The 21,594-nt window shown below is 50.6% G+C and overlaps 1 protein-coding gene across 4 annotated transcripts in view; it reads left to right on the top strand.

The window, feature by feature from the left end:
• Window positions 1-19,452, top strand: part of Rnf220 (ring finger protein 220) — a 212,544-nt gene extending 193,092 nt beyond the window's left edge. Inside the window, exons 1-11 of one of the 4 annotated variants that reach the window (XM_076860573.1) lie at window positions 305-536; window positions 682-724; window positions 3,972-4,015; window positions 4,451-4,583; window positions 12,702-12,798; window positions 12,997-13,083; window positions 13,221-13,276; window positions 13,403-13,481; window positions 17,398-17,506; window positions 17,648-17,722; window positions 18,468-19,452. In XM_076860573.1, coding sequence (XP_076716688.1) covers window positions 483-536; window positions 682-724; window positions 3,972-4,015; window positions 4,451-4,583; window positions 12,702-12,798; window positions 12,997-13,083; window positions 13,221-13,276; window positions 13,403-13,481; window positions 17,398-17,506; window positions 17,648-17,722; window positions 18,468-18,539 — 849 coding nt within the window. In that variant the 5' untranslated portion in view covers window positions 305-482 and the 3' untranslated portion in view covers window positions 18,540-19,452. Of the gene's footprint in view, window positions 1-304; window positions 537-681; window positions 725-3,971; window positions 4,094-4,450; window positions 4,584-12,701; window positions 12,799-12,996; window positions 13,084-13,220; window positions 13,277-13,402; window positions 13,482-17,397; window positions 17,507-17,647; window positions 17,723-18,467 lie in introns of those variants that run through there. The other 3 variants (XM_076860572.1, XM_076860571.1, XM_076860570.1) reach the window with 3 other exon arrangements.
• The last annotated feature ends 2,142 nt before the right edge of the window (window positions 19,453-21,594 follow it).

Raw genomic sequence — 21,594 nt, 5'->3', positions numbered from 1 at the left:
TCAATTCCGACACCTCCTCCGCAGCAACGCGCCTCTTTAGAGCGGATGCCCTAGGGAGGCCGTGCGGGAGGAGCGAGTTGGGACCGGGCTCTGGGAGGGGCCGTGGGTCGGGGGCAAGGACCTTGCAGGCACTAAAGCTGGGGCTGGCAGGCTGTAGGGGCAGTGGGAGGGACCCTGCGGGCGGCCCCAGCTAGTGGCTACCAGAGTTCTGAGCGGCTATTTCCTGGTCCCAGTCCGGCCGCCCCCCCATTGTGAACTTTCACCCCCAGCGCGCGACGGCGGAGGGTCACGTGATCATGGCCAACATGGCCGCCGCCGCTGCTGGGAGCTGAGGTGCCGCCGCCGCCGGGCAGCCGGGGGGAATCCGCCCGCATCGCCGCCCTCGCCAGCCGGGCGGCTGCGGGGCCCGGAGCACCGGACGCCGGGGCTGGGGCGGCACCGCGTGGCGGCCACGGGGTCCCGTTAGAGTAGCCCCGGCGGCTATGCCGAGGGCCCGGAGCGGCCGGCGAAGCAGGGGGGCCGGAGGGAGGGAGGAAGTAGGTTTGTTTACGGGTTGTTTGGGGCGGGGCAGGCCTGGACTAGGGTCGGGGGCTGGAGCGGGGCCAGGACTCCAGGTTGTGTCTGACGTTCTGTCCTCTTTTTTTTTTTTTTTTTTTGCATCTGTCCGGGATTCTCTCCCAGACCTTCCTGCGAGTGCGAGCCAACCGGCAGACCCGACTGAATGGTGAGTCCTGCCGGCCCCTCCCTCCGCCCCACCCCCGGCCACCTCCTCACTGCCCGCTGCTCCTGGCTTGCTTGGGTCTCTTCCACTTTGGGGCCCACTCACTTCACAGTCACAGCGCATAAGTATTTCCAAACCACCGCTGGTGCCCTCAGTTTCCCCGTCCGTCTAATGGAGGTTATGGTTCCCAGCTCTTGCCCATTTCTCTCTAAAGGCCCTGAAGAACCCTGGGGGGCAATAAGTGCCAGAGAATGAGGAACAAGCTACATAATTCCACTCGGGAGCTCAGCTTTGAATTTGCAAACTGCTGGGACCTCACTATACAAGCCGGCAGGGCGCTGAGAATGTTTTTCTTCCAGTTTTTAATCAGTGCCCAGTAGTGTGAATACAGCCTCTCTGCTGAGACTTGACAATGCAGTGAGATCTGGAGTTCCCACGGCAACAGGAACTAACTCATCCCAGGGCTCTTTGAGTTATCAGTCGGCCCACATTTCACAAAAGTGATCAGCGTGGGCTCGACAGCTCTTAGAGGCCTTCTCTGAAAGCAGGCCATGTTTGCACTACCTGGCGGCCCCCCTTTTGGATTCAAACCTCTGGAGCATTCTTGTTTGCGAACACAATTGAATGATCCTCGCTTTTTGTGCTGACTGGGGTGTGGTGTATATGTGGGTTGGCTATAAGCTGCTTAGGGTCTCTGGAGTAAGTGAGTGAGGCCATGGACGTTCAAGAGCCCCAGCTCTTATCACTTGTTTGCTATTGCCAGGTTCTGCTTGTCTGAAAAAGGGAGAGCATTCATTATGGGCTAGCACCATGTTAAGCACCATTCTTAAAACACTTCTGAGAGGAAAATGTTACACACGTTTGGTAAATAAGGAAGCTGAGGCTCTGAGACATGAAAGTGATTTGTTTAAAATCACACAGGCTGGGATGTAACTGAGCCACTATGGAACTGAAGTTTGTTTATCTCCAAAGTCTGAGCTTCTACCATACCATGTTACTCCTTGGCAAATACTTTGGCTCCTCTAACTCAGAGGTAGCCTCATGTAGAGAACAAGACTCTGTACAACACTGGGGTAAGTTAGTTCAAGTCTTAGAAGATGAATGGCAGGGGAAAACCAAGTCTGCCTTGCTTACCTGAGGATCTTAAAAAGAAGCCCAGTACATTGTCATAGCTTTCTGAGACTATAAGGGATCATCTGCTCTCCTAGGGTGTCCTGGACAAGGAGAGCATCCAGTATCATGCCCTCTTTGGTAGTTCTGAGATTCATTTCTTTATTCAGTCATTGGACAGTGAGGACCTTTTGTGTTGGCACACTGCTTCAGGCTAGACTTCTAGAATTCTCAGGGGGCCTTTGCTCAATGCCTTTCTGATGTATTACATCCCTTCTCCATCCCAGCCGTGGAATGTCAAGGTTGCCTGAATTTGAGATTCTAGTTAAGTAAGCCAAAGCAATGTGATCTGGATCTTTGTCTACAAAGCCCCAGGAACCCCAGAACATAGTCACATCTCTATAGTGGAAACACAGGTAATTGAGATGGGCTGGGCTATAGACCAAGGTTTCTCAAACTCCATGCTCAGTTTGGTGGGCCAGTGGTTTTTCCCTTTGGTTTGGGTCTTGATCTAGGGTCATACTGCTCTGCAGTTGAAGAAGCTTTCTCCTTGAACCTTCAACGGGTGGGAGTTGGAGCCTAGCACACTCTCTGGGATCAATTTTGTTGATATTGCTAAGTATGGGGAACCATTGGGGCAGGAGAGCATTCTAACCACAGAGTCAGGCCTGGTTTCTTATGTTACCTTTGCCATATGTCAGCCTCTTGGGCAAGCGCATAGATCACTAAGCGCTTGGGGGAATACAACCTTAGCTTCATTGTAGATGTAGATGAGCCTCATTGTGAAGGTGCCTGACATTGAGCCTGACTTTAGAAGTTCTGATTTACAACATAACTGTCATCTGTGTTCCTTCCTTTATTGCATTCATAAGCTTCCCATCAGAGTCAGCATACATAAGAAAGTTCTTCCTGGCCTGGTATGATGGTACATGTTTGTAATCCAAGCAACTCGGGAGACTGAGACAGGAGGATCACAAGTTTGAGACCAGCTCTGACAACTTAGTGAGACCTGTCTCAAAATAATAAAAAGGGCTGGGGATGTAGCTCAGTGGTAGTGCACCCTGATTTAATGCCTTGTGCTACAGAAAAAAAGAAAAAGCAAAATAGTATGTAATTTGTTCTTCCTGGCTCTGCAGTGGAGAATCTTCCTCTCCTTGGCAGGCACCTCTCCTTCTCTCCTTTCAGTGTCTGGTATTATAGTGGTCATCTCTGATCCTTCTATTGTATCCTAGAAGGGAGTAGAGAGAACAGAGTCCCTTGTTTTGACCCCTCCCTGCTTCAGTGACAGGAGGACTACAGAGAGGGATTAGTGAGCTAATTAGAAATGATTGCATCTCTCAGCATTAATTAGCAGTGCTGTGGGCTTGCAGTGTGCACTTTGGAACTGAGCCTCCTGCGGGATAGCATGGCAGGCGGTCCTCTGTCTCTGGGGCCTGCTAGCCCCTCTGTACTGATTAGAAATGATGGAACAGGTTTGGGGTAGGCACATCAAGGGTTTCCATTTCAAGGTATCTTGGGTACCTTGACCTGGGCATCCATGGTCTGACCCAGATACTCTCTATTTATAACTGGGCCTCAGTTTCCTTTCCTATAAAATGGGACCAGTGGATATCAGAGAACTTCCAATTCCTCCTAGGATAATTCTAGGTAGGACTCCAGGGATTGTACTTCAGGGCTCTTAGCCCTGGAATAAAAGGGTAGTTTAATTGATGAGAAAACAGTACGCCAAATCTGGCCCCTGGGGTGACCTTGAGTTCTAACCAAGAAATGTTCTCTAAAGTTGTATTTCCTGACACCAAAGAGCCTGTGGTCTTGACCTTCTGGAGAGATATCTAGCAATAATTGGAGTGTCTTTGCCCATTGGACTCATTGAAGACAGCAGATAGAAAGATATCCGTTGAGCTTGAGCCAACTATAGCCAAAGAGTGGACACTTCCTGGCCTAGCACCCATCTCCTCCCTGGTGCTCTTAGGAAGTTCTTCCCCAAAGGAGCAGGAGGAAGCATTGTAAAATGAGGGCCAGATCAGGCACTGAACAAAAGGGCTAATGGCTGACAGCAGGTCAGAATGTGTTAGCTCCACTGGGACTCTAGTTATAGTGATTGCTTATTCTGTGCCTTGTTTCTGATTTCTCCATGCAGCTCGGATTGGGAAAATGAAACGGAGGAAGCAAGATGAAGGGCAGGTATGTCCCCTGTGCAACCGCCCCCTGGCAGGATCGGAACAGGAGATGAGTAGGCATGTGGAGCATTGCCTTTCTAAGGTAGAGGGACCGTCACCACCCACCTTCATTCTCCCCTCCCTTCCCTTGATACTAGCTGCTGACTGCCCCCAAATCTGTGGGCTCTTGGGGTCTTCATGTGATCTTAGCAGCTTTTCCCTTTCGTTTGCTCTTTCCCTTTGCTTTCACTCTTTCTCACTCCCCACTTGGGCTCCCATGGAAAGTTATTGGGAAGAGGTCCAGGTCTTTGACCTCTAAATTGGTTTTACTTCAGAGGAGCCCTAGAGCTGGGGCGTATATGGTATATAAGCAGGGGCTTGGGCTGTGCCTTCCTTGCAAGCCCTGGAGAACAGGTGGGGATGGCTTGGACCCTGCATGATCCTGCTCTGCTCTTCACAGAGGGAAGGCTCCTGCATGGCTGAGGATGATGCCGTGGACATCGAGCATGAAAACAGCAACCGCTTTGAGGAGTATGAGTGGTGTGGGCAGAAGCGGATACGGGCCACCACTCTCCTGGAAGGTGGCTTCCGAGGTACAAGCAGCTGACACATAGGCATTGACACTGGTAGACAGGCGTCTGCTGGGTATCCATCTGTTGGGAATTGCAAGGCCAGGGCTGGTGGCTGGTCATCCATTCCACCACGTGGGAACTGCTTCTGGCGGGGCTCCTTTGTGACTGTGCTGCTTGCCTGTGATGTGCATATTAAAATGGATGTATTTGGGTGGGGAAATGGAATTGTGAGACTGCAAGCTAGGAGTGACGAGGGGGGCTCTCAGCCTCGGGTGATGCATTGAAGGTGACAGCCAAGCCGCGTTAGCACCTGCATAAAATATTAAAGGGACGGTTATGCATTTATCACTCCATCCCTCTTAAGGCTGATAAATGAGAATCCAGCAACCTGCTGTACACCTCCAGCACTGGGGGCCCTGAGGGCTTCCAGGCAAACACATTGGATTTTCCTCCTCCTCCTCAGCCCTGTGTCAGGGAAATCAGTTACAGAGGAGAGAGTGAGTTATGGCAAAATTTGACCTCCCATGAGCTTCATTGGTGAATCTAATTTTAACTCTGATCCTATCCCTTCTCCCTAGGCGCCCTCTGCCCTGAAGCAAGAGGGGCCTGGGCCCAGCTGCTCCCTGTTTCCCTTGGGCTCTCCCCAGTTGCTGCAGAGGAGTCTGCAGGGCCCTACCCATCTCCATGTCCTCCTAACTACTTGGAGGGACATGACTTGTAGGACCCCCCAAATATCAGTTCAGACAGCAGAATTGGTGGGGTGGCCAAAGTCATTGTCCTTGTCAAACTCCCATCTTGGGCGGGGGAAAAAGGGAGCTGCCTGCCTCCTGGCCTCCAGCTCTTCTCTCTTTCTGTGCACAAGCACAGCTGGCATTGCAGCTTGTGATCATAAAGGGAGCCAGTCTGCTTCCCGTCTGCTTCCCATTTTCTGGAAACATCCTTGGAAGTACTACTGCATATGATCCATGGAGAATCTCACAGCATCTGGGAAGAAGGTCTTGCCTCCTTGGGGCCATGCTACCTGGGCTCATGCTAAGAAACCTCCAGTGCCATGCATCATAGACTGGCTGTGTGAAGAGGCTGAGAGCCCAGATGGGACATTATGCCTGTGGGCTTCTCTTACATTACCCACATGTCTGAGACAAGCCAAAACATAAATCAGGAGGGTTAGACCAAACTATTTCCCTGAGCCTGAGCTGTTTGCATTAGTTGCCATTGCATTCTAGTCTTATGCTGGATCTCTGGTGTGTCTCAGGCCCTGAAAAAATGAATAGCAGAGCCCATGAGCCCAGAAATTGTACAGACAGGTGTGTGGTGGCAGTCTGTACAGAGTCAGTTCCAGAATGCTCTGGGTTAGCTTTGTTGGCAGCTGTAACTATTCATATCTTCCATTGCTGTGGCAGTTTCTTAGGTTTCTTGGCACAAAACTGGACCTGATGGCTCCTGGGCACTCAGGGTTTACGGGGGTAAAGCTGCACAGGGCTTGCTGTTTCTGTGAAGTCTTTCCCCAGTGCTGGGACATACTTGCCAAGCAGTGTGAGGGGCTCTCAGGCCCTGGGTGGGTATCAGTTTTCCCTAAGTGTTTACACTGCGAGGTTGTTTCTTTCAAGAATTCCTGAGGAGAGTTCAAAGGGGGCTTTTCTTTGAGCGATTTGGAGAGCGAGAATGAGAGTGAGACTTGAAGAGGGAACGGCCGGAGGTGCCTTTATCTGCAGAGAATTGCTCCAGCTTTCCTGATAGAAGCTGCTGCTGCCTCTTAAACAGCTTAGTGCAGTCAAAAGACAGGCCGACTTGAAAGGCTGTTTTACAGCGAGATCAACGGGGGCCATGAGGCAGAGAGAGCAGAGCGGAGGAGGCTGGGCCTCCTCAGTGGGGGGAGCTATCAAAGGGAGGCCCTGGCTGATCTGACTGCCTCTGCTCCTGAACCCTGTCTGCAAAAGCTGGCCATCTGTCAGCCTGCCCTTCCTGGCCAGAACCAATAGGCCCAATTCTTGGGGGGTTGGGTGTGGCCCCGCCAGGCGGGCTGGTGTCAGTGCAGCACATTGATCGCCCGCCGGGCGGGCTGGGCCGCAAGCCGGGCAGCGCGTGCTTAATGTGATTGAAAGGCAGTTAAAATGGCGGTGACCTTTTCAGGAGGAATTAGATTGCCTGCCAAGACCGGTTAGAGGGAGTGATAACGCCAGCTGAAGAAGCTGCCCAGCCGACTTCAGAGAGAGGGAGGCAGAGGCAGGATGAGCAGGCGAGCAGCGAGGCCCATTTAAGCTGTGCTGTGCGTGCTGACAGAACAGAGATTGCTGTCCTTGTTAGATATGAAAGAATTGAAGAATTGCAGATAAGTTTCCGTATCCGATCATCCCCTGTCCCTCCTCCCAGACTAGGGCTTCCTCGTCATTCTCAGCAAACCTTCCCAGCAGGCCCACCAGTAATTGGGCTGATGGGTCAGATCAGTTACCTTGAGTGAAATCATCTGTGGGAGGCAACAGACAAGCAAGAGTTTTGGAGGAAATGCTTGCTAGAGGGAATGGTCTTCAGGATGGGACCCCTTGGGTTTCTAAGGGGAAGGCCCAGATGTTTGAGGCCTGGGAGTGCTTGAAATTGGTATTTTAGGAGAGAATGAAGGACCAGACAGAATAGAAGAGCATCAAGATAGGACCAGCTGGAAACAGATGTTTAAAAGACCCAAGAAAATAGGTAAAAACTTCAAAAGAGTAAGTCAGAAGAAATTTTTGGTATCTAGGAAATACTCTAACCTTTGCAGTTCTGGAGGAGGTCCTCAGACTGCTCAGCTGCTGCTTGCTGTCTTAGAGCCTGAGGTTAGCAAACCTGCTGGTGTTGTTTTTATAGAGAGCCACACACAAAGCCCAATGCTTCTCCTATAAGAGATAAGTAGTTAGAAAAAGATGCTTTTCTGGGGTACCCTACAAAACCTGTGCAAAACAGGGGCCTTCTATGCCAGAGATGCAAACCGTAGAAAATAAGCTAATTATATAGCCCTACAGACAAACCTGCCCTTACCCTTAGTCAAAAGAGGTATGTGACAGATTACACATGGTACACCTTTCTTCTTGTTTCCTAACTCCAGCTACTCTTAGGTCCTAGAGAAGAGACCTATGGTGGTAGTGAGTGAGTTGCCAGTGAGTTCCACCTGTTTGGATTTGGGGAACCTATAGTCCCTCACATCTGGAAGAGACAGGCAAAAGAAAGGACGTGGGAATGATTGGTTTCAAATAAGAGTGTTGGGATGGAGGAATTTCCCAGGAGGCTACACAAGAAATGGAAGGTGTCTCTAGCTGTGTCATTGAGTCCTAGGTGAAACTATTGAGCAGGAAGCTCATTTGAATCAAACAGGTGGAGTAGGGAGAGGGAATAAAACATTTTGATATGCATCGTTTCTGCCCTGCCAGATTCTGGTTATAGCTTACATTTTTCTTGAGTTCCTGTCTTAGATTTAGACTAGTTTCAAGCAACCTGGAATGAGAAATCAGAAGAGAGAACTACAGGCAAGGTAGCTTTGGTGCAATTCTTTCAACCATTTGTTACTAAAACTTCAGCATCAGATTATGGGACAAAGGGCTGAGAGGTGTTGTGAATCCAAGGGCACGGGCAAATGGGTCTTGAATACTAAAAATGTCTCCAACTACAGCTGTTCTGCTTGGTCTAGTCACTGGCAGGTGTTGGAACAACACACAACTGGAGGCTGGCTGGAAATGCAGAGAGGCTTCTAACTCCCCACCACCTTTAGTTATGACTGTCGCCTGTTGGGAGGGGTTAGGAGAGGTGGCAAGGAGCAAGGCACTTTCTGTCCCCTGTGGCGACGGATGGGATTTAATCGCCTTTTGGAACACAATTGTTAAGCTGGGACAGAGGGAATCCAGGCAGAAGGAGCAAGTATCAATGGTTTTAAACGGCGTCTGTCTCTGAGCGTCTTTCCTGACGTGAGGCAGTGAAACGCGTTATCGAGGAGGCCCGGAAAGTGGCTAAGTGCGTTTGACACACGCCAACTCCCTGCCTCCACACTGGATAATTGCATTGTCAACTGTTCAGCGAGGTGGCAGGTGACACTGCAGGCCGATTGATTGTCCCGCATCGCAGCTCCCCAGACTGTCAGCTCCCCAATCGATGGCGTTTACACAAGACACCGTAACTGCATCTGTAACTAATTCCAGTGTAAAACTCCCCGGAAGCACTGTCCCTGCCCTCCCCTTAGGTGAACTTTAGGCTCTAGAGGACCCCCGACTTCTTTCTCTCTGGGTTCTGGTTTGGTTGAGAGTAGCAGGTGAGGAAATCGATGGCTCCTTTTTTGTGGTTTCAGGTTTCAGGACATAACTACCCCCAGTAAACAGGCATCTCCAGTTTCTCAATCGATCATTTGATCAATTGATTAAATTAACACTGATTTTTTTTTTCTCTCCCTTCTCAATGACCCAGGAAGAAATGAGTTTATGGGAAAAGGGTTGTTTTTATAAAATTTAGACTTATATATCAGTTTGCACTTAACCCTCTCCCTCTGTATTGCTGAGTGTTCACTGGGAAGAGGGATTTTTGTACTGCCCAGCTGCCCAGGACCGGGCAAGCCTGGCTCCCACTCTACTGGGCATTGCTCACCATCAGACTTAGTTTGCTTTCTAGCCTTTTTTTGCTGCTTTCAGGTGGGTTAGAACCCTAGTCAGGGGCCCCTCCTAGTGACTGAGGGGTATGAGTCATCTTAGAAGTCCTAGGAACCAAGTTCCTTCCCTGGAAAGCAGCACCAGAAGGAATAACTTGCGCCAGTGGCACATGCCTCATGCCAGCAGCTCAGGAAACTGAGTCAGGAGGATCACAAGTTCAAAGCCAGCCTCAGCAACTTAGCGAGACCCTGTCTCAAAATAAAATATGAAAAGGGCTGGGGATGTGGCTCAGTGGTGTTGAGCATTCCTGGGTTCAATCCTTGGTACTAAAAAAAAAAAAAAAAAGGAAAAGAAAAAGTGGCAGCTTGCCTAGTATTCCCTGAGCTTCAGGGAAGAGGAGCCAGAGACTTGGAAAGGAGCTATCTGTGCCATCTTGCCTCTGAGTACTGGCTTGGGATATTCCAGCAGCTGAGAACATAAAACGACTGTGGAGCCTTCCTCTCTAAGCAGGAGGGGGTAAACTGGCGGGGGTGCTGTCTGCATAAAACGGCTTTATGGCCGTTTCTTTTTATTATGATTCTGCCAGAAGTCAGCAAGTGACATTTCATTAAGAAAATAAAGTTTAATGTGCTGGGAAGGAGGTTGGAGCAGGCTAGGGCAACACCAGAGTGAAATTGGCAGTGGCAGCCTGTTCTGAACACCTGTGGGGGTAGAGAGAGGTTCCCAACATCTGTCTCAGCTGGGGCATGGGGTAAGGGTCAGAGAAGACTACTCAGACCAAAGGCAGAGAGGCCTTTTCCTTGGCAAATAAGATGTTACACTTTCCCTCCTGTCTCACTGGTCAGAGGAACAGAAGGTTGCCACCTGGCTGGGAACTGCAGTAGAATAGGGAAGGCTGTGTCATAAGGTTTTTCTAGGCCCAGCCTTACTTCTGGCACAGGACCCCAGTGCCTCATAGAGCAGTGTTGCCAGTACTGCTCTGGTATGTTATATGGCACCTGCTCTGGGCCTAGCCAGCCCTGTTGGACAATGCAGAGATCACAGCAGTGAGTCACACTTGAGACCCTTGCACTTTTTGGTCTGAGGAGGGAGAATGACAATACATGGTAATAAAGGTGAGTAACGCAGTAGTTTGGGTGGACAGCAAGGAAGGGACACATACGTGTAAGATGTGTAAGTACCTGAGCAAGTCACATCCCCCACTGAGTACCTGGAGGTTGGGGAGCCATGTCTTGTGTATTCTCCACACTGAGCCAGACAGGATGTGCTCCATAAAGATTGAAAGAATATTAGAGGTGGAAAGTCCTTCCTTCTGCAACTACTCTTTGTAGGCACTGCCAGTCAATAATAGAAGGTTGAGCTAAGTCAGACTTGCCAACTGAGTAGGTATTTGTTTTGTAGACCCGTAGGAAGAAAGTTATAGGCACATGGGATAGGAAGTACCCAGACATGAAGCATAAAGCATATAGGATTTGGGAGACCATAGTATCTCTGTTCCCATGGAGGATGGGTCCTGGTCTAAGCAGGGCAGGCAGTTATACTACAGAGGAAAGGACTTCAAGCCACAGGACTGCTTTATATGCTGGGACTTCTGACAGGTATGGCACCCTGTCTTTCCTGATTTGCCAAGGGAGCCATAGTGGCTTGGGAGTAGTGCCAGGGTTCTCTGCTTTTTTGCCCACCCACAAGGCAGGGAGAGACTGAGCAGAGGATGTGAGGCTGGCTGCTGAGCTGCATGTACTTGGAAGAGGGGGGTTGGCAGGGCTCGGGGGGCACAGGCTCTAAGTGAACCTGATAGCTACATTCTGATTGATGGCGGAGTTTGTCTCCCAAACTGTCAGAGGGTTTATAGAGGTGCCACTCACCCACAAGGCAGGAATTGCTTGTCAGGACACCTGGCCCTGAACAGGAGACAGAGCTGTAACTTGGTGTTTTCTCAGCTTAATGGCCCCGCTGCTGACCTGCCTGCTGTTCAAGTGTGTCAGTGCCTCCAGGTCGAGGGCAAATGAGGACTGTCAGTGAGGGTGGAGCCTAGGGAATGCCCAGCCTCTTTCTTTCTTTTTCTGGTGCTGCTTACCTCTGGGATGAATAGAATCTTTGAGAACAGACTGGAGGAGGAGCAGGAAGAAAGTGCTTTTCAGGGCTTGGTAGAAGGAGAACATTCCAGATGGAGTAAATAGCATAAACAAAGGTCTCAATGTATGGCTGGAACACAGCAAGTAGTCTCCATGTCCATGTGCACAGGGCTTCTGGAGTGAAATGAGAAGAGAGTGAGTGTAGAGAAATAGATGCATATAGATCTTCACAGATTTAATTGAAGAGTCTGAACTTGACTGAGTCATACATGGTTTTGGATAAGGAAAACAAAGGATTAAAACTAAAAGGTAGGCAGGATGAAGGAATACACAAGAGGCTTAAGCTATTACAGGACTATTACCTATTTCTCTGATGAGAGTGTAGGCACCTAAGAATGGACAAGACATTTCTGAGATCATTGGGCAGAGTTCTAAATGCTTCCTTGCTTCTTTAAGATTTATTTACAGATCCTACTAACCACAGAGCCCCCCCCCCCCCACCATCCCTGGCAGAGCTGCCATGCTGGCTAGTAGCTATGGTCTGAGACCCATAGAGAAGTAGGGCAATGGCTGGGGGGCAGCTCTATGGTCCCTGACCGTGGGCTTTCAAGAAGGGTGGTTCTGGGAGTCGGACACCATCCAGCAAGTGAGCTGGCTTGGTATGGTCTCACTAACTCACCCTTCCCCATTAGCCAAGAGTCTGCCTGTGGCATTGTCAAATGAACCTCAAGTGGTCAGCTGCTTGGGGTTCAGCCTGGCCCTTGGCCTGCCCCAGCCGAGTCTGGTTGCCTTCATAGACTGCTTTGAGAGGCAGGTGTGCATGCCTGTTCTCCCTTGTCTGTCCATTCCTAATCCCTTTATAACTACACTTGTCCAGGAATCTGGTCTGCGTGAGGTAGAGATGAATAATTAATGTCAGGCGCTTCAGACACCAAATATTTGAACAGCTGCCTGGAGTTTTTGCTGGCAAGGACCTAGCGGCCAAAATCAGGATGTTGGCTGGGGGTCCCGCTCTATGGCTCTGATTGGCCTTAATCAGTCTGTTCTCTTTGATGGACTTGTCAGACTGGACAATGGGACATAAGGAAGCCCAGGTCCTGGTTGGGGCTGGGCCGACCTTTTGCACTTGGATTTCCCTACTTTCTTTTTGCTCTTCCTGGATCTGGAAGGCAGATGGATAGCAGGCCTAGGACAGGGTGTTGCCTGAGGACTTGACATAGCATATGAATGGGCTAATTTATGAACAGAGACCACAGAGAGAAAGAGATATGCATTGTAAAAGGACTGAAATATCACTCAGGAGCACTTAAGTATCTGATTCGATATATCCCAAGCCCAAGTTTCTATTTGTGCCTCATCTCGCCCTCCTACCTGATTCCTACTTAGAGGCAGCATATAAAGCACACTTGGCCTAGTCTTTTTGGTCCATGGCCCTCCTTATACCCTGCTTCCCACAGGCTCTGGCTTCGTCATGTGCAGCGGCAAAGAGAACCCGGACAGTGATGCTGACTTGGATGTGGATGGGGATGACACTCTGGAGTATGGGAAGCCACAGTATCCTTGGGTCTCTATGGGCAAGGTGGGGCTGGCACAGAAGGCCGTTGGGAATAGGAAAAGTAGCTAGTACCTCTGGTACTTGCCCACACCACCTCCAGGGTCAGAGGCTCAACTTTGGCCGCAGGGAATCCTGAGCATTTTGCCTTCGTGGCTTACAACAAAACTAGGATCCATTGTCCTTGACCACCATGCCAGATACACGGAGGCTGACGTCATCCCCTGCACAGGCGAGGAACCTGGTGAAGCCAAGGAGAGAGAGGCACTCCGGGGCGCAGTCCTAAAGCAAGTGTGGGCACAGGCGTAGCATGATGGGGTGGTGGGATAGAAAGCCCGAGGCAGGGCTCAACCCAGTATCCACCTGCGGGGTTGTCTGTATTCCTTCAGGCCTCACTGTGTTCTTTTTTCTTCTTCTTCTCTAGTGGTGGCCCTCCCAGCACCCGCATCACACCTGAGTTCTCTAAATGGGCCAGTGATGGTAAGTCCAGGTTAGCAGTAATGGGTGTGAGAGGGATTCCTAGATAGTGGTGACTGACTCAAGCCCAAGCCCTCACCTATGCTATCCATTCTGTCCAAAGTATGAGTTGTCCCTGTGTCCCTGCAGAGATGCCATCCACCAGCAATGGTGAAAGCAGCAAGCAGGAGGCCATGCAGAAGACGTGCAAGAACAGTGACATCGAGAAGTGAGTACGGCTGTGCAGGAGCAGGGTGGCGGGGGTTGCTGGAAGGAAGGCTGCTGCCAGGGCTTCTGGCCTTCCCAAGTGTAGCTGAGTCCTGCTGCCCTGGGCGCACGGCCGACATTGGAGCCCAGCTGGTGCTAAGCGTGACTCTGTGAATTGATCGCTGGGCCACAGCCCTGGGAGCCTTGGTGGAGGGAGGTGCAGTCCGCCTGCTTGCCTGCCCGCTGCGCCGGCCTCCGCCCGGGGAATGTGATGTATGGCCGCCCAGCCCAGCCGGCGCACTTGATTCATCTCCAGTTTCTGTTTCTTAATCGGGAGCTAAATTGGTTTCATTTTTCTTGTCCCGGGTGGCGCTCGCAGTGGGTTTTAGGCAGGAGCATTGGGTCTCATCACTTCTGGTAGGAATTTTTGGCCAGGATTTTCTAGCAGGGGAAAAAGAGATCCATTAGTACTTTACCTAGGGCCGGGCAGTCTCTCTGGCCTCTATCCCTGGGAGCCACAAGGATTTGATATCAGCTGGGCATCTCACTGCCTTTCCAGAAGCCCAAGCAAGACTAGTTCTGGCCCTAGGAGGTGGTATTGTCCAGTATGGGCTGCCTAGAGCTGCAGCCATTGGCCGTTGCTTATCTCCCTGCACCCACCCCACTCCCTCCAGTTGCAGGGTAGGTTCCCTGGGGTTAAAAGGCAGCCTCTTCATTCTAGGACCAGTGTTCCATCTTGCCTCCTGCCAGGAGAGTGGATTGCAGGCCGGTGCAGGGCTGGGTCGGTGGCCCAGGGTCACCTCCCATTTGTTTCCCTCCATTTTGTGTTGTCATAAATTCATTCCAGCCCGTTGTGGTTGATCAGTTTATCTCGGCCGGGGCCGCGAGTGCTGCTGGCATGATGTATGGGCCGCAGCGCAGGGCCCGGCTGCCCATGAATCACTGCAGCTGCTCCGTGTCAGCGCCAGAGCGGGCCGTACAGGTTCGGCGCAACCAGCTTTGGGGGGGAGGAATGACGTATGGATGTTTATTTAATAATTCTCTCCTACTCCAGCTGAGCGGGGCAGGCGGGGCTGTAAGGGGCACCCACCCTCGTCTGGAGGGGCTGCTCATAAATCAGAAAGACAAGATCATTAATCAGGGATGGCGCTTGAGGGGGAGATGGGGGGCCAGAGCCAGTGGCCATCCATGAAGGTGCTACCCACCCAAGGCTGGGGGAAGTCCCACCTGTGTGAGCACAGGCTCCAGTAGGTAGGGCTCTCGGGATGAGTTGGGGATTGGCTTGCTCCTGTGCAGAGATCACCAGGAGGTCTGGATTAGCCAAGATTGGAGCCCTTCCATCCCCATGACTTCTGTCTTCCTCATCCACAAAGTATGGAATCCTGCCCTAGATCTGTTTCATGTTTCAGGGAAGGGTAAAGGCAGGATGCTATGGCTTTCTCTGGGAATCTGACCTCCTCATGTCCTGGAGGGATTTAGGAATAGCTCACAACCAAGCTGGGTCCGGAGCTGGAGGACTGGGTATTTCACCAGAGCAAAGATTAGAGGCCAGGTTTGTGCTGAGCAAATCTAGGACAGGTAGGCTTTGGAGCTGTATCTTGGCCTATGATGTGGCCTTGGAGTTCTTAGGCATTTGTTTCCCATCTTTGAAATTCCTAGCATGGGTCTTGGAGGAGAAGGGAGCATAACTCCCCATCCTTATCAGGAGTTTATTAGCAGCAATTGAGATAGAGATGGTACATATGGCATCAGGCAGAATGCCAGGAAAGGAGCCAGCTATGCAGGTACTTGTGAGGGTGGGGTGAAGACTTTCCAGAGCCAGGAGACTGAGTGGGAATCAGTATGCTGGAGACAGCCTTTCCCAGCATCCCTGGAGAAGCAAGGCCTAAAGAATCATGGATCTATGAGCTGGTGGATCTACAGCACTCCCAGTGCAGGAACACAGACCACTAGGGAGTTATATTCTGTGTTGCTTCTAGCACCCTAAAAGAAAAAATTCAGAGATTGAAGTTTGTTGTTGCCCATCAAATGTTACCACTATCCTTCTTACATCCCCCAGGACTATTTGTATCTAACAGTAATAAGCCACTTCAAGCTTTCTGGACCATTGTCTCGCCAAAGCTGGCAGAACAGGCACCCCCCAGGATACTGTCCATGCCCACGCCACACCTCACTGTGTTTCTACCTGTGGCCTCCCTACCCTGTTCAGTCCTACTTTTCCCATTCTTATTAAATGCCTGTGGAACCTTAGCTGTTTTATCACACCCTTCTTCTAATATCCTCACAATTCCCATCACCCATGAGATAGTTCAGTTTCTGACTATGGAATTGAGTTGCCAGACAAGTGTGCTCTGTCATTTTAGCAACTTTTGCCTACCTACAAGTGAGCCTTCCAGCCCAACTGAACTCTTGGGCCTCTTGGTCTTTATTTCTACTGTTCCCTTAGCCTGGAGATCCATCTCCTTATAAACCAGTATAGAGTAACAGTCAGTCACACAGTTGACCACAGGATCAGTCTGCCACCTTGGAATCCCATCTCCCCAAATCTTTGTGAACATTGGGTTGCTATTTAATTTTTCAGTGCTTTAATTTCTTCATGTATAGAAATGGGAATATTAGAACTTTCTCACAAGGTTTTTATGAGGTGTAAATAGGATAATAATTATAGTTCCTCAGTATAATCCCTGGCATTTAGTAAGTGCTTAATAAATTTTAGCTATTTTCTTTGTATTATCATCATACTTATTCCCTAAGGCCATCCCCAGTACAGTTTTTCTACTCTTCCAGCAGGTATTTTTCTCCCTCTGTGAGTAGCCCTATTCACTAGTGTTTTAGGAGGGGCAAGAGGGATCCTTGAAGAATCCTAACTATTCCCTGTTCAGTAGTATGACCGGTCTTGGAAAAGTCATAGGGACCTTGTGGTACAGGGTTTGGACAACAGGCTGAGGCTTACCAGGGTATCAAATGAGCCTAGGAAGAAATAACAAGGAGCCCTTGAGGGAAGCCAGGCTTATGGCAAAGGGACCTAGATTATATGGGATCTGTCCAGCCCCACATCTCTCTTTCCCTAGAGGTTGGACTAGCTCTTCATTTTGCAAATGTTTACTCATGCTCAGATGCCAGAAGTGGGGCTTATGTCCAGAGTAAATACTGGCCAAGTGAGCAGCCTGCCCTCAGGGAACTCAGTCTAGTGGAGGACACAAAGATCTTTGCAGTTAGACTTTTGGGGTCGAGTTGGATAAAGGATGCCCCGAAATTCCCCAGTAGTGGTACTGATGATGATGAAGCAGAACGGTGAGTTTGGGCGAGGGGGTTGGGAGGATCCAGAGGAAACAAAGTGCAAAGAGGCCAAGAGACTGGGAAAGGGTGGTACACTTGGAGACACTGCCCAGTTTGTGTGGATAGGCAGGGTGATGAGGAGTACAGGCTGACAGGGCCAGAGTGAGAAGAAATGCTTTAGAGCTTTAGTCTGAGAGACATTGAAATGTTGGAGTAAAAATGGTCAGATTTGCTTTCACTCTGTAAGTTCTTGGTGCTGGAAGGATGGTATGGAGATAAAGGACTAGAGTGGGGAAGTTATTTGCTGCTCAGGTGAGTTATCCGTAGAATAGTCCAGGAGGCCCAACCAGAAATGGTAAGGGTGGAAGGAAGGGAGTGATTCCAGAGGTATTAGGAGAGAAGTGAGAGATTTTTGAAGTTGAAAATGACTCAGAGTGATTGAGAATGGTTCTCAGGTATCTGGTTCGGAAATTCGTCAGGTGGAGATAGAGGAACAAAGAATGGATTTAGTTTTGAAGTGGGGTTTGCAGCTATGGGGCATTGGAGAAAGAGCATGTGGGATGTCTAGGAAACACGTGGTTCTGGATTAAGGGAGGTGCAGGCTGGAGGTTCAGATTGGGGATATCAGCCTACTACCCAACTGTACATCTTCTTTATAGAATCACTGAAGATTCAGCTGTGACCACATTTGAGGCCCTGAAGGCTCGGGTTAGGGAGCTTGAACGGCAGCTATCTCGGGGGGACCGATACAAATGCCTCATCTGCATGGTAAGTAAGAGGGAATTTGGGGTGCCCTTGGTCAGGCTTTAGTGCTGTGGAGTGTTGGAAAGGGTCACTGCAACTATGATCTAGGCTCTTTGAAGGGTGTTCCTGCCTCAGTGATTCTTTCTCTGCCCACCTTTTCCCTAGGACTCATATTCAATGCCCCTAACGTCAATCCAATGTTGGCATGTGCACTGCGAGGAATGCTGGCTGCGGACCCTGGTGAGGTGGTGTGGAAGTTGGGGAGTAGGGTGCTGTTTGGGGGGGCACTGCCCGGGTGTTCATGCCTTTGCTTGTACCTGCTTAGGGGAGGTGGGCAGTCAGGGATAAGGAAGAACAGGAGCATAGAACAGAGCCAGGGCCAGCATATCTACCGTACCCTCCACCCCCAAAATCACTCTGCCCCCCACCTCAGGTTTATTAAATTCTCCCCTCCATGGGCTCACTACATTCTCCTTTCCACCACCCACACCCCTAGAAGGCCCACCACATCACACATATTGGTGAGACCCCAGGTCAGGAGGAGGCTTGTGGTGGGTAAGCAGGACCAGGGCCTCAGCCCCTCCCCCTCCCATTACTAAGCTCCTTCTGCTCCTGGCCCTGTTCTTCGCTCAGGAGCAGCCATTAAAATGTCGCCCGGAGACAGCAATAAAAGGCCCGGACGTGGGCTCTGTGTCCTGATCAAAGGCCGCATGTAATCTCGTTAGGGCCGCGGCAGCCACAGCTGGACCCAGCCTTGTTCTCATTACCGGGGCTCCCGCTGCGGGGCTGGCCAGGCGGTTTGATCCTGGCGTCCCCCCAACACAGGAGCGTGCCTGCCTGCTCAGAGGCCGCCCATGCATCCCCAGCCTGGCTGACACAACCAGAATCCCAGCACACACTAGTGCAGAGAGACGTGGCTGTAGGCCCAAGTACTCACATGGATAAATGTGTCACGTGTCTGATCATAGCCCTCTTCCCCCTGCAGGGTGCCAAGAAGCTCTGCCCTCAGTGCAACACCATCACAGCGCCTGGAGACCTTCGGAGGATCTACTTGTGAGCTAGCCACCCAGCAGGCCTTGCCTCGAGCAGCCTCATCTGCCCCCAGCCTCTGTGACAGTGACCCTCTCCCCTTGTACATACTTGCACACAGGTTCCCCGTGTACATACATTCACATGCGCGCACACAAGCATACACACACACAGGACTCTGGAGCCAGAGTGGAGGCTGAGGCCCAGGCCTTGCCTGCTGGCTCCCACCAAGCCTGAGAACCATACCCATCCAGGCCTCTGTTCCCAGGATGGAGCAGGGAGGTAGGGGTGGGGAGTAGAGGGGCAAGGCTCCTGAGATACAGCTCCCAGATGGACAGACAGACATGCAAACACCAGACTGAAGCACATGTAATATAGACCATGTATGTTTACAATGTTGTGTATAAATGGGACAACTCCTTTGCCCTCCATGCCCCCACCTTTGGTTGTATTATTTTCTTCTCTTTTTTTAAGAACTCTGGAAGCAGTGCCTCCTTCAGGGCTGGCTGGGGGCTCGGCCCAACCACCTCTTAGGGTACCTGCCTCTCCCTCTCCCGTGGCGTCCCTTCCCTCTCCCATGTGCTCGGTGTTCAGTGGTGTATATTTCTTCTCCCAGACATGGGGTACATGCCCTGAGGGACATGACCCTCTCCTTAGTCTTAGCTCATAGGGCTCTTCATAAGGAGTTGAAGGTGGGGCAGGAAGTAGGTCCCGAGCTGAAGCAGAAGCTGAGGTCGGGGCTGACTGAAGGCGCCCCTGGCTGCACAGCCTTCTGCTAAGAACCATTCCTGGGAGTAGAGGTGCTGTTCCCAGGGAAAAGTTGTCTCCTTGCCCCTCCTGTGGGCCCCATGGTGTGATGCTGTGTCTGTATATTCTATACAAAGGTACTTGTCCTTTCCCTTTGTAAACTACATTTGACATGGATTAAACCAATATAAACAGCTGTTGCCTGTGTTATATGTATGGGGGATAGTGAGTTGATAGTAGGGGTTGGACTGAGGCAGTTCAGGGGTTAATTCTAGGCAGCAGTATTGGGGAGAGGACTTAGATGCAGGTGTGTGTAGAGCCATATAGTGTTGGTCTGCTTAGGGGCCCTGGAGCATTCCAGCATGAGTGGGGGTGGGGCTAGAGATCTGGGCTCCTGGCTATTGATGGGTAGGGGCTCTAGGTTAATTCCTTATTGATGCAGAATCGTCAGCTCATTAATCATAGAAGAGGTCAGAGCTTGGGGGTACAGAGGGGATGCAAGCTCTATCCCCCAACCTAGGGCAGGAGCAACTGCAGAATTGGGTTAAAAACCCAAGCCCCAGGTTTCTGTTCCTTTCTAGTCCCCTGAAAGGTGCCCCCAGGATCACAATCTCAGGGCTTCTGGGCTTTTATACTATTCATCCTAGTGCCCACAAGCCTGGTGTAGGTAACTGCCTAGAGCCCCAAATTAAACAGTAGAAACTCCTGCTATCCAAGATGGACTCTCAAGGAACTAGAGCTAGGCCTCTAGCACTGGCTACAGAGCATTTTGTTGGTCACTCCCTCAACTCCCCACTGCTGCTTAGGTAGACCAGCATCCTGGATGCCTCTTAGGCAAGTGCAGACCAGTCCTTGCCCACGACAGAAAGATGTCTTAAGAAAAATAGATTCTGGGAGCAGGGGCTGTGGTAGAGTGCTTGGATGGCACATGGGAGGCACTGGGGTTTGATCCTCAGTACTACATAAAAACAAATGAAGGTATTTTAAAAAGTAGTCATAGTCGTAATTAAAAAAATAAATTGATAAATTCTGTTAAAATTCAAGAGCCCAGAGTCTTTCCATGACTCCAAACTCCTTGACACATTCTTACAGCCAGGCCTACCTCCCATCTCCCCAAATCCCATTAGACACCCACTTCTAGAATGCCCACAGAGAATCATCAGGTCTTGGCAGCTCTTGCCTCCTCCTGCACCCAGAGGAAATGCAGATGACAGGCCACCCTTGGTTGGAGCCCAGCAAAGGCCTCACTGCCCCATGCCTGCTTGTTGGCTCCAAATATCCTGAACATAGATCCTGGGGCCCAAGGTCACAGGGAATGTATATAGTCCCTGGGGAAGTGGAGCAGCCCCACTGATGGCTGAGGGTCTGTAAAAGAAGCAGGCTTGAAAGAGTGGGCCTTCTGGAGGTAAGGGTGATGGCAAGAACAGGTTCCAGTCAGGCTAACTTCTATCTCTATTCCCTCTCTCCTCTACCTGGGACTCAGTAGGTCCATGATAGCTGGTTACCCCCACCCTAGAGGCCATGAGCTCTCTAATAGGCACATTAACCCACAGGAAGGGCATTCTGCTGAAGCCAGCCATGCTGTTGGATCTTTGAGCTGTCTCATGGCACAGGCGGCACTGCCACCTGTTGGCCATGGCTAGGAATGCAGCCACACAGCCTAGGAATCAGCAACAGTGGTAGGGACTCCCAGAGGACTGATATCCTGCAGGCAGAACTTGGCCCCAGGGAGAGGGAATCCATCACCCCTAAGAATATCAGGGATCAGCTCCAACCCAGAGTTTTTCAGCCATTGCTTCACTGCCTGCTAAACTTTGAAAGTCCATCCCTGACCCCCAGGCCTCTTGATTACCACAACAAATTCATTCGATCAACTAATATTTATTGAATACCTACGTGCCAGCACTGTGTAGCAGTGACTCTCAGAATGATAGATGGAACAGAATTGTAAGGCTGAAGGCACTTCACCTTGCAGGCTGCAATGATAACCATCTCCTTGAAAGGAGACTCATTAGAGTATCAAATGAGTCTCCTTTCAAGGAGATGGTATCATTTCAGCTAAAACTCCCTTTACCCTGGTTCTGGTTTTTAGGACTCCAGAGTTAACTTGCCACAGCTCCTACTGTAGCACTGCTGTCTCACTGCTTCCCACTCCAGCTGCCCCTTACAGACAGCTCACAACTTTCCCAGACGCAGTGGCTTCCTAGCAAAATGTGGAGGAGCTAGGCAGCACAAACCCCTGCATCCTCAGCTAATCTGGCATCTACCTCAGACTCCTGGGCTATGAGGTCAGAGAAGCTTCTCTGAATGAATGTGCAAGTGGGATTCATGCTTTA

The sequence above is a fragment of the Callospermophilus lateralis genome, chromosome 7, assembly GCF_048772815.1.
Source record: "Callospermophilus lateralis isolate mCalLat2 chromosome 7, mCalLat2.hap1, whole genome shotgun sequence".
Classification (NCBI taxonomy): Eukaryota; Metazoa; Chordata; class Mammalia; order Rodentia; family Sciuridae; genus Callospermophilus; species Callospermophilus lateralis.
This window is presented reverse-complemented; position numbering and strand designations above follow the sequence as displayed.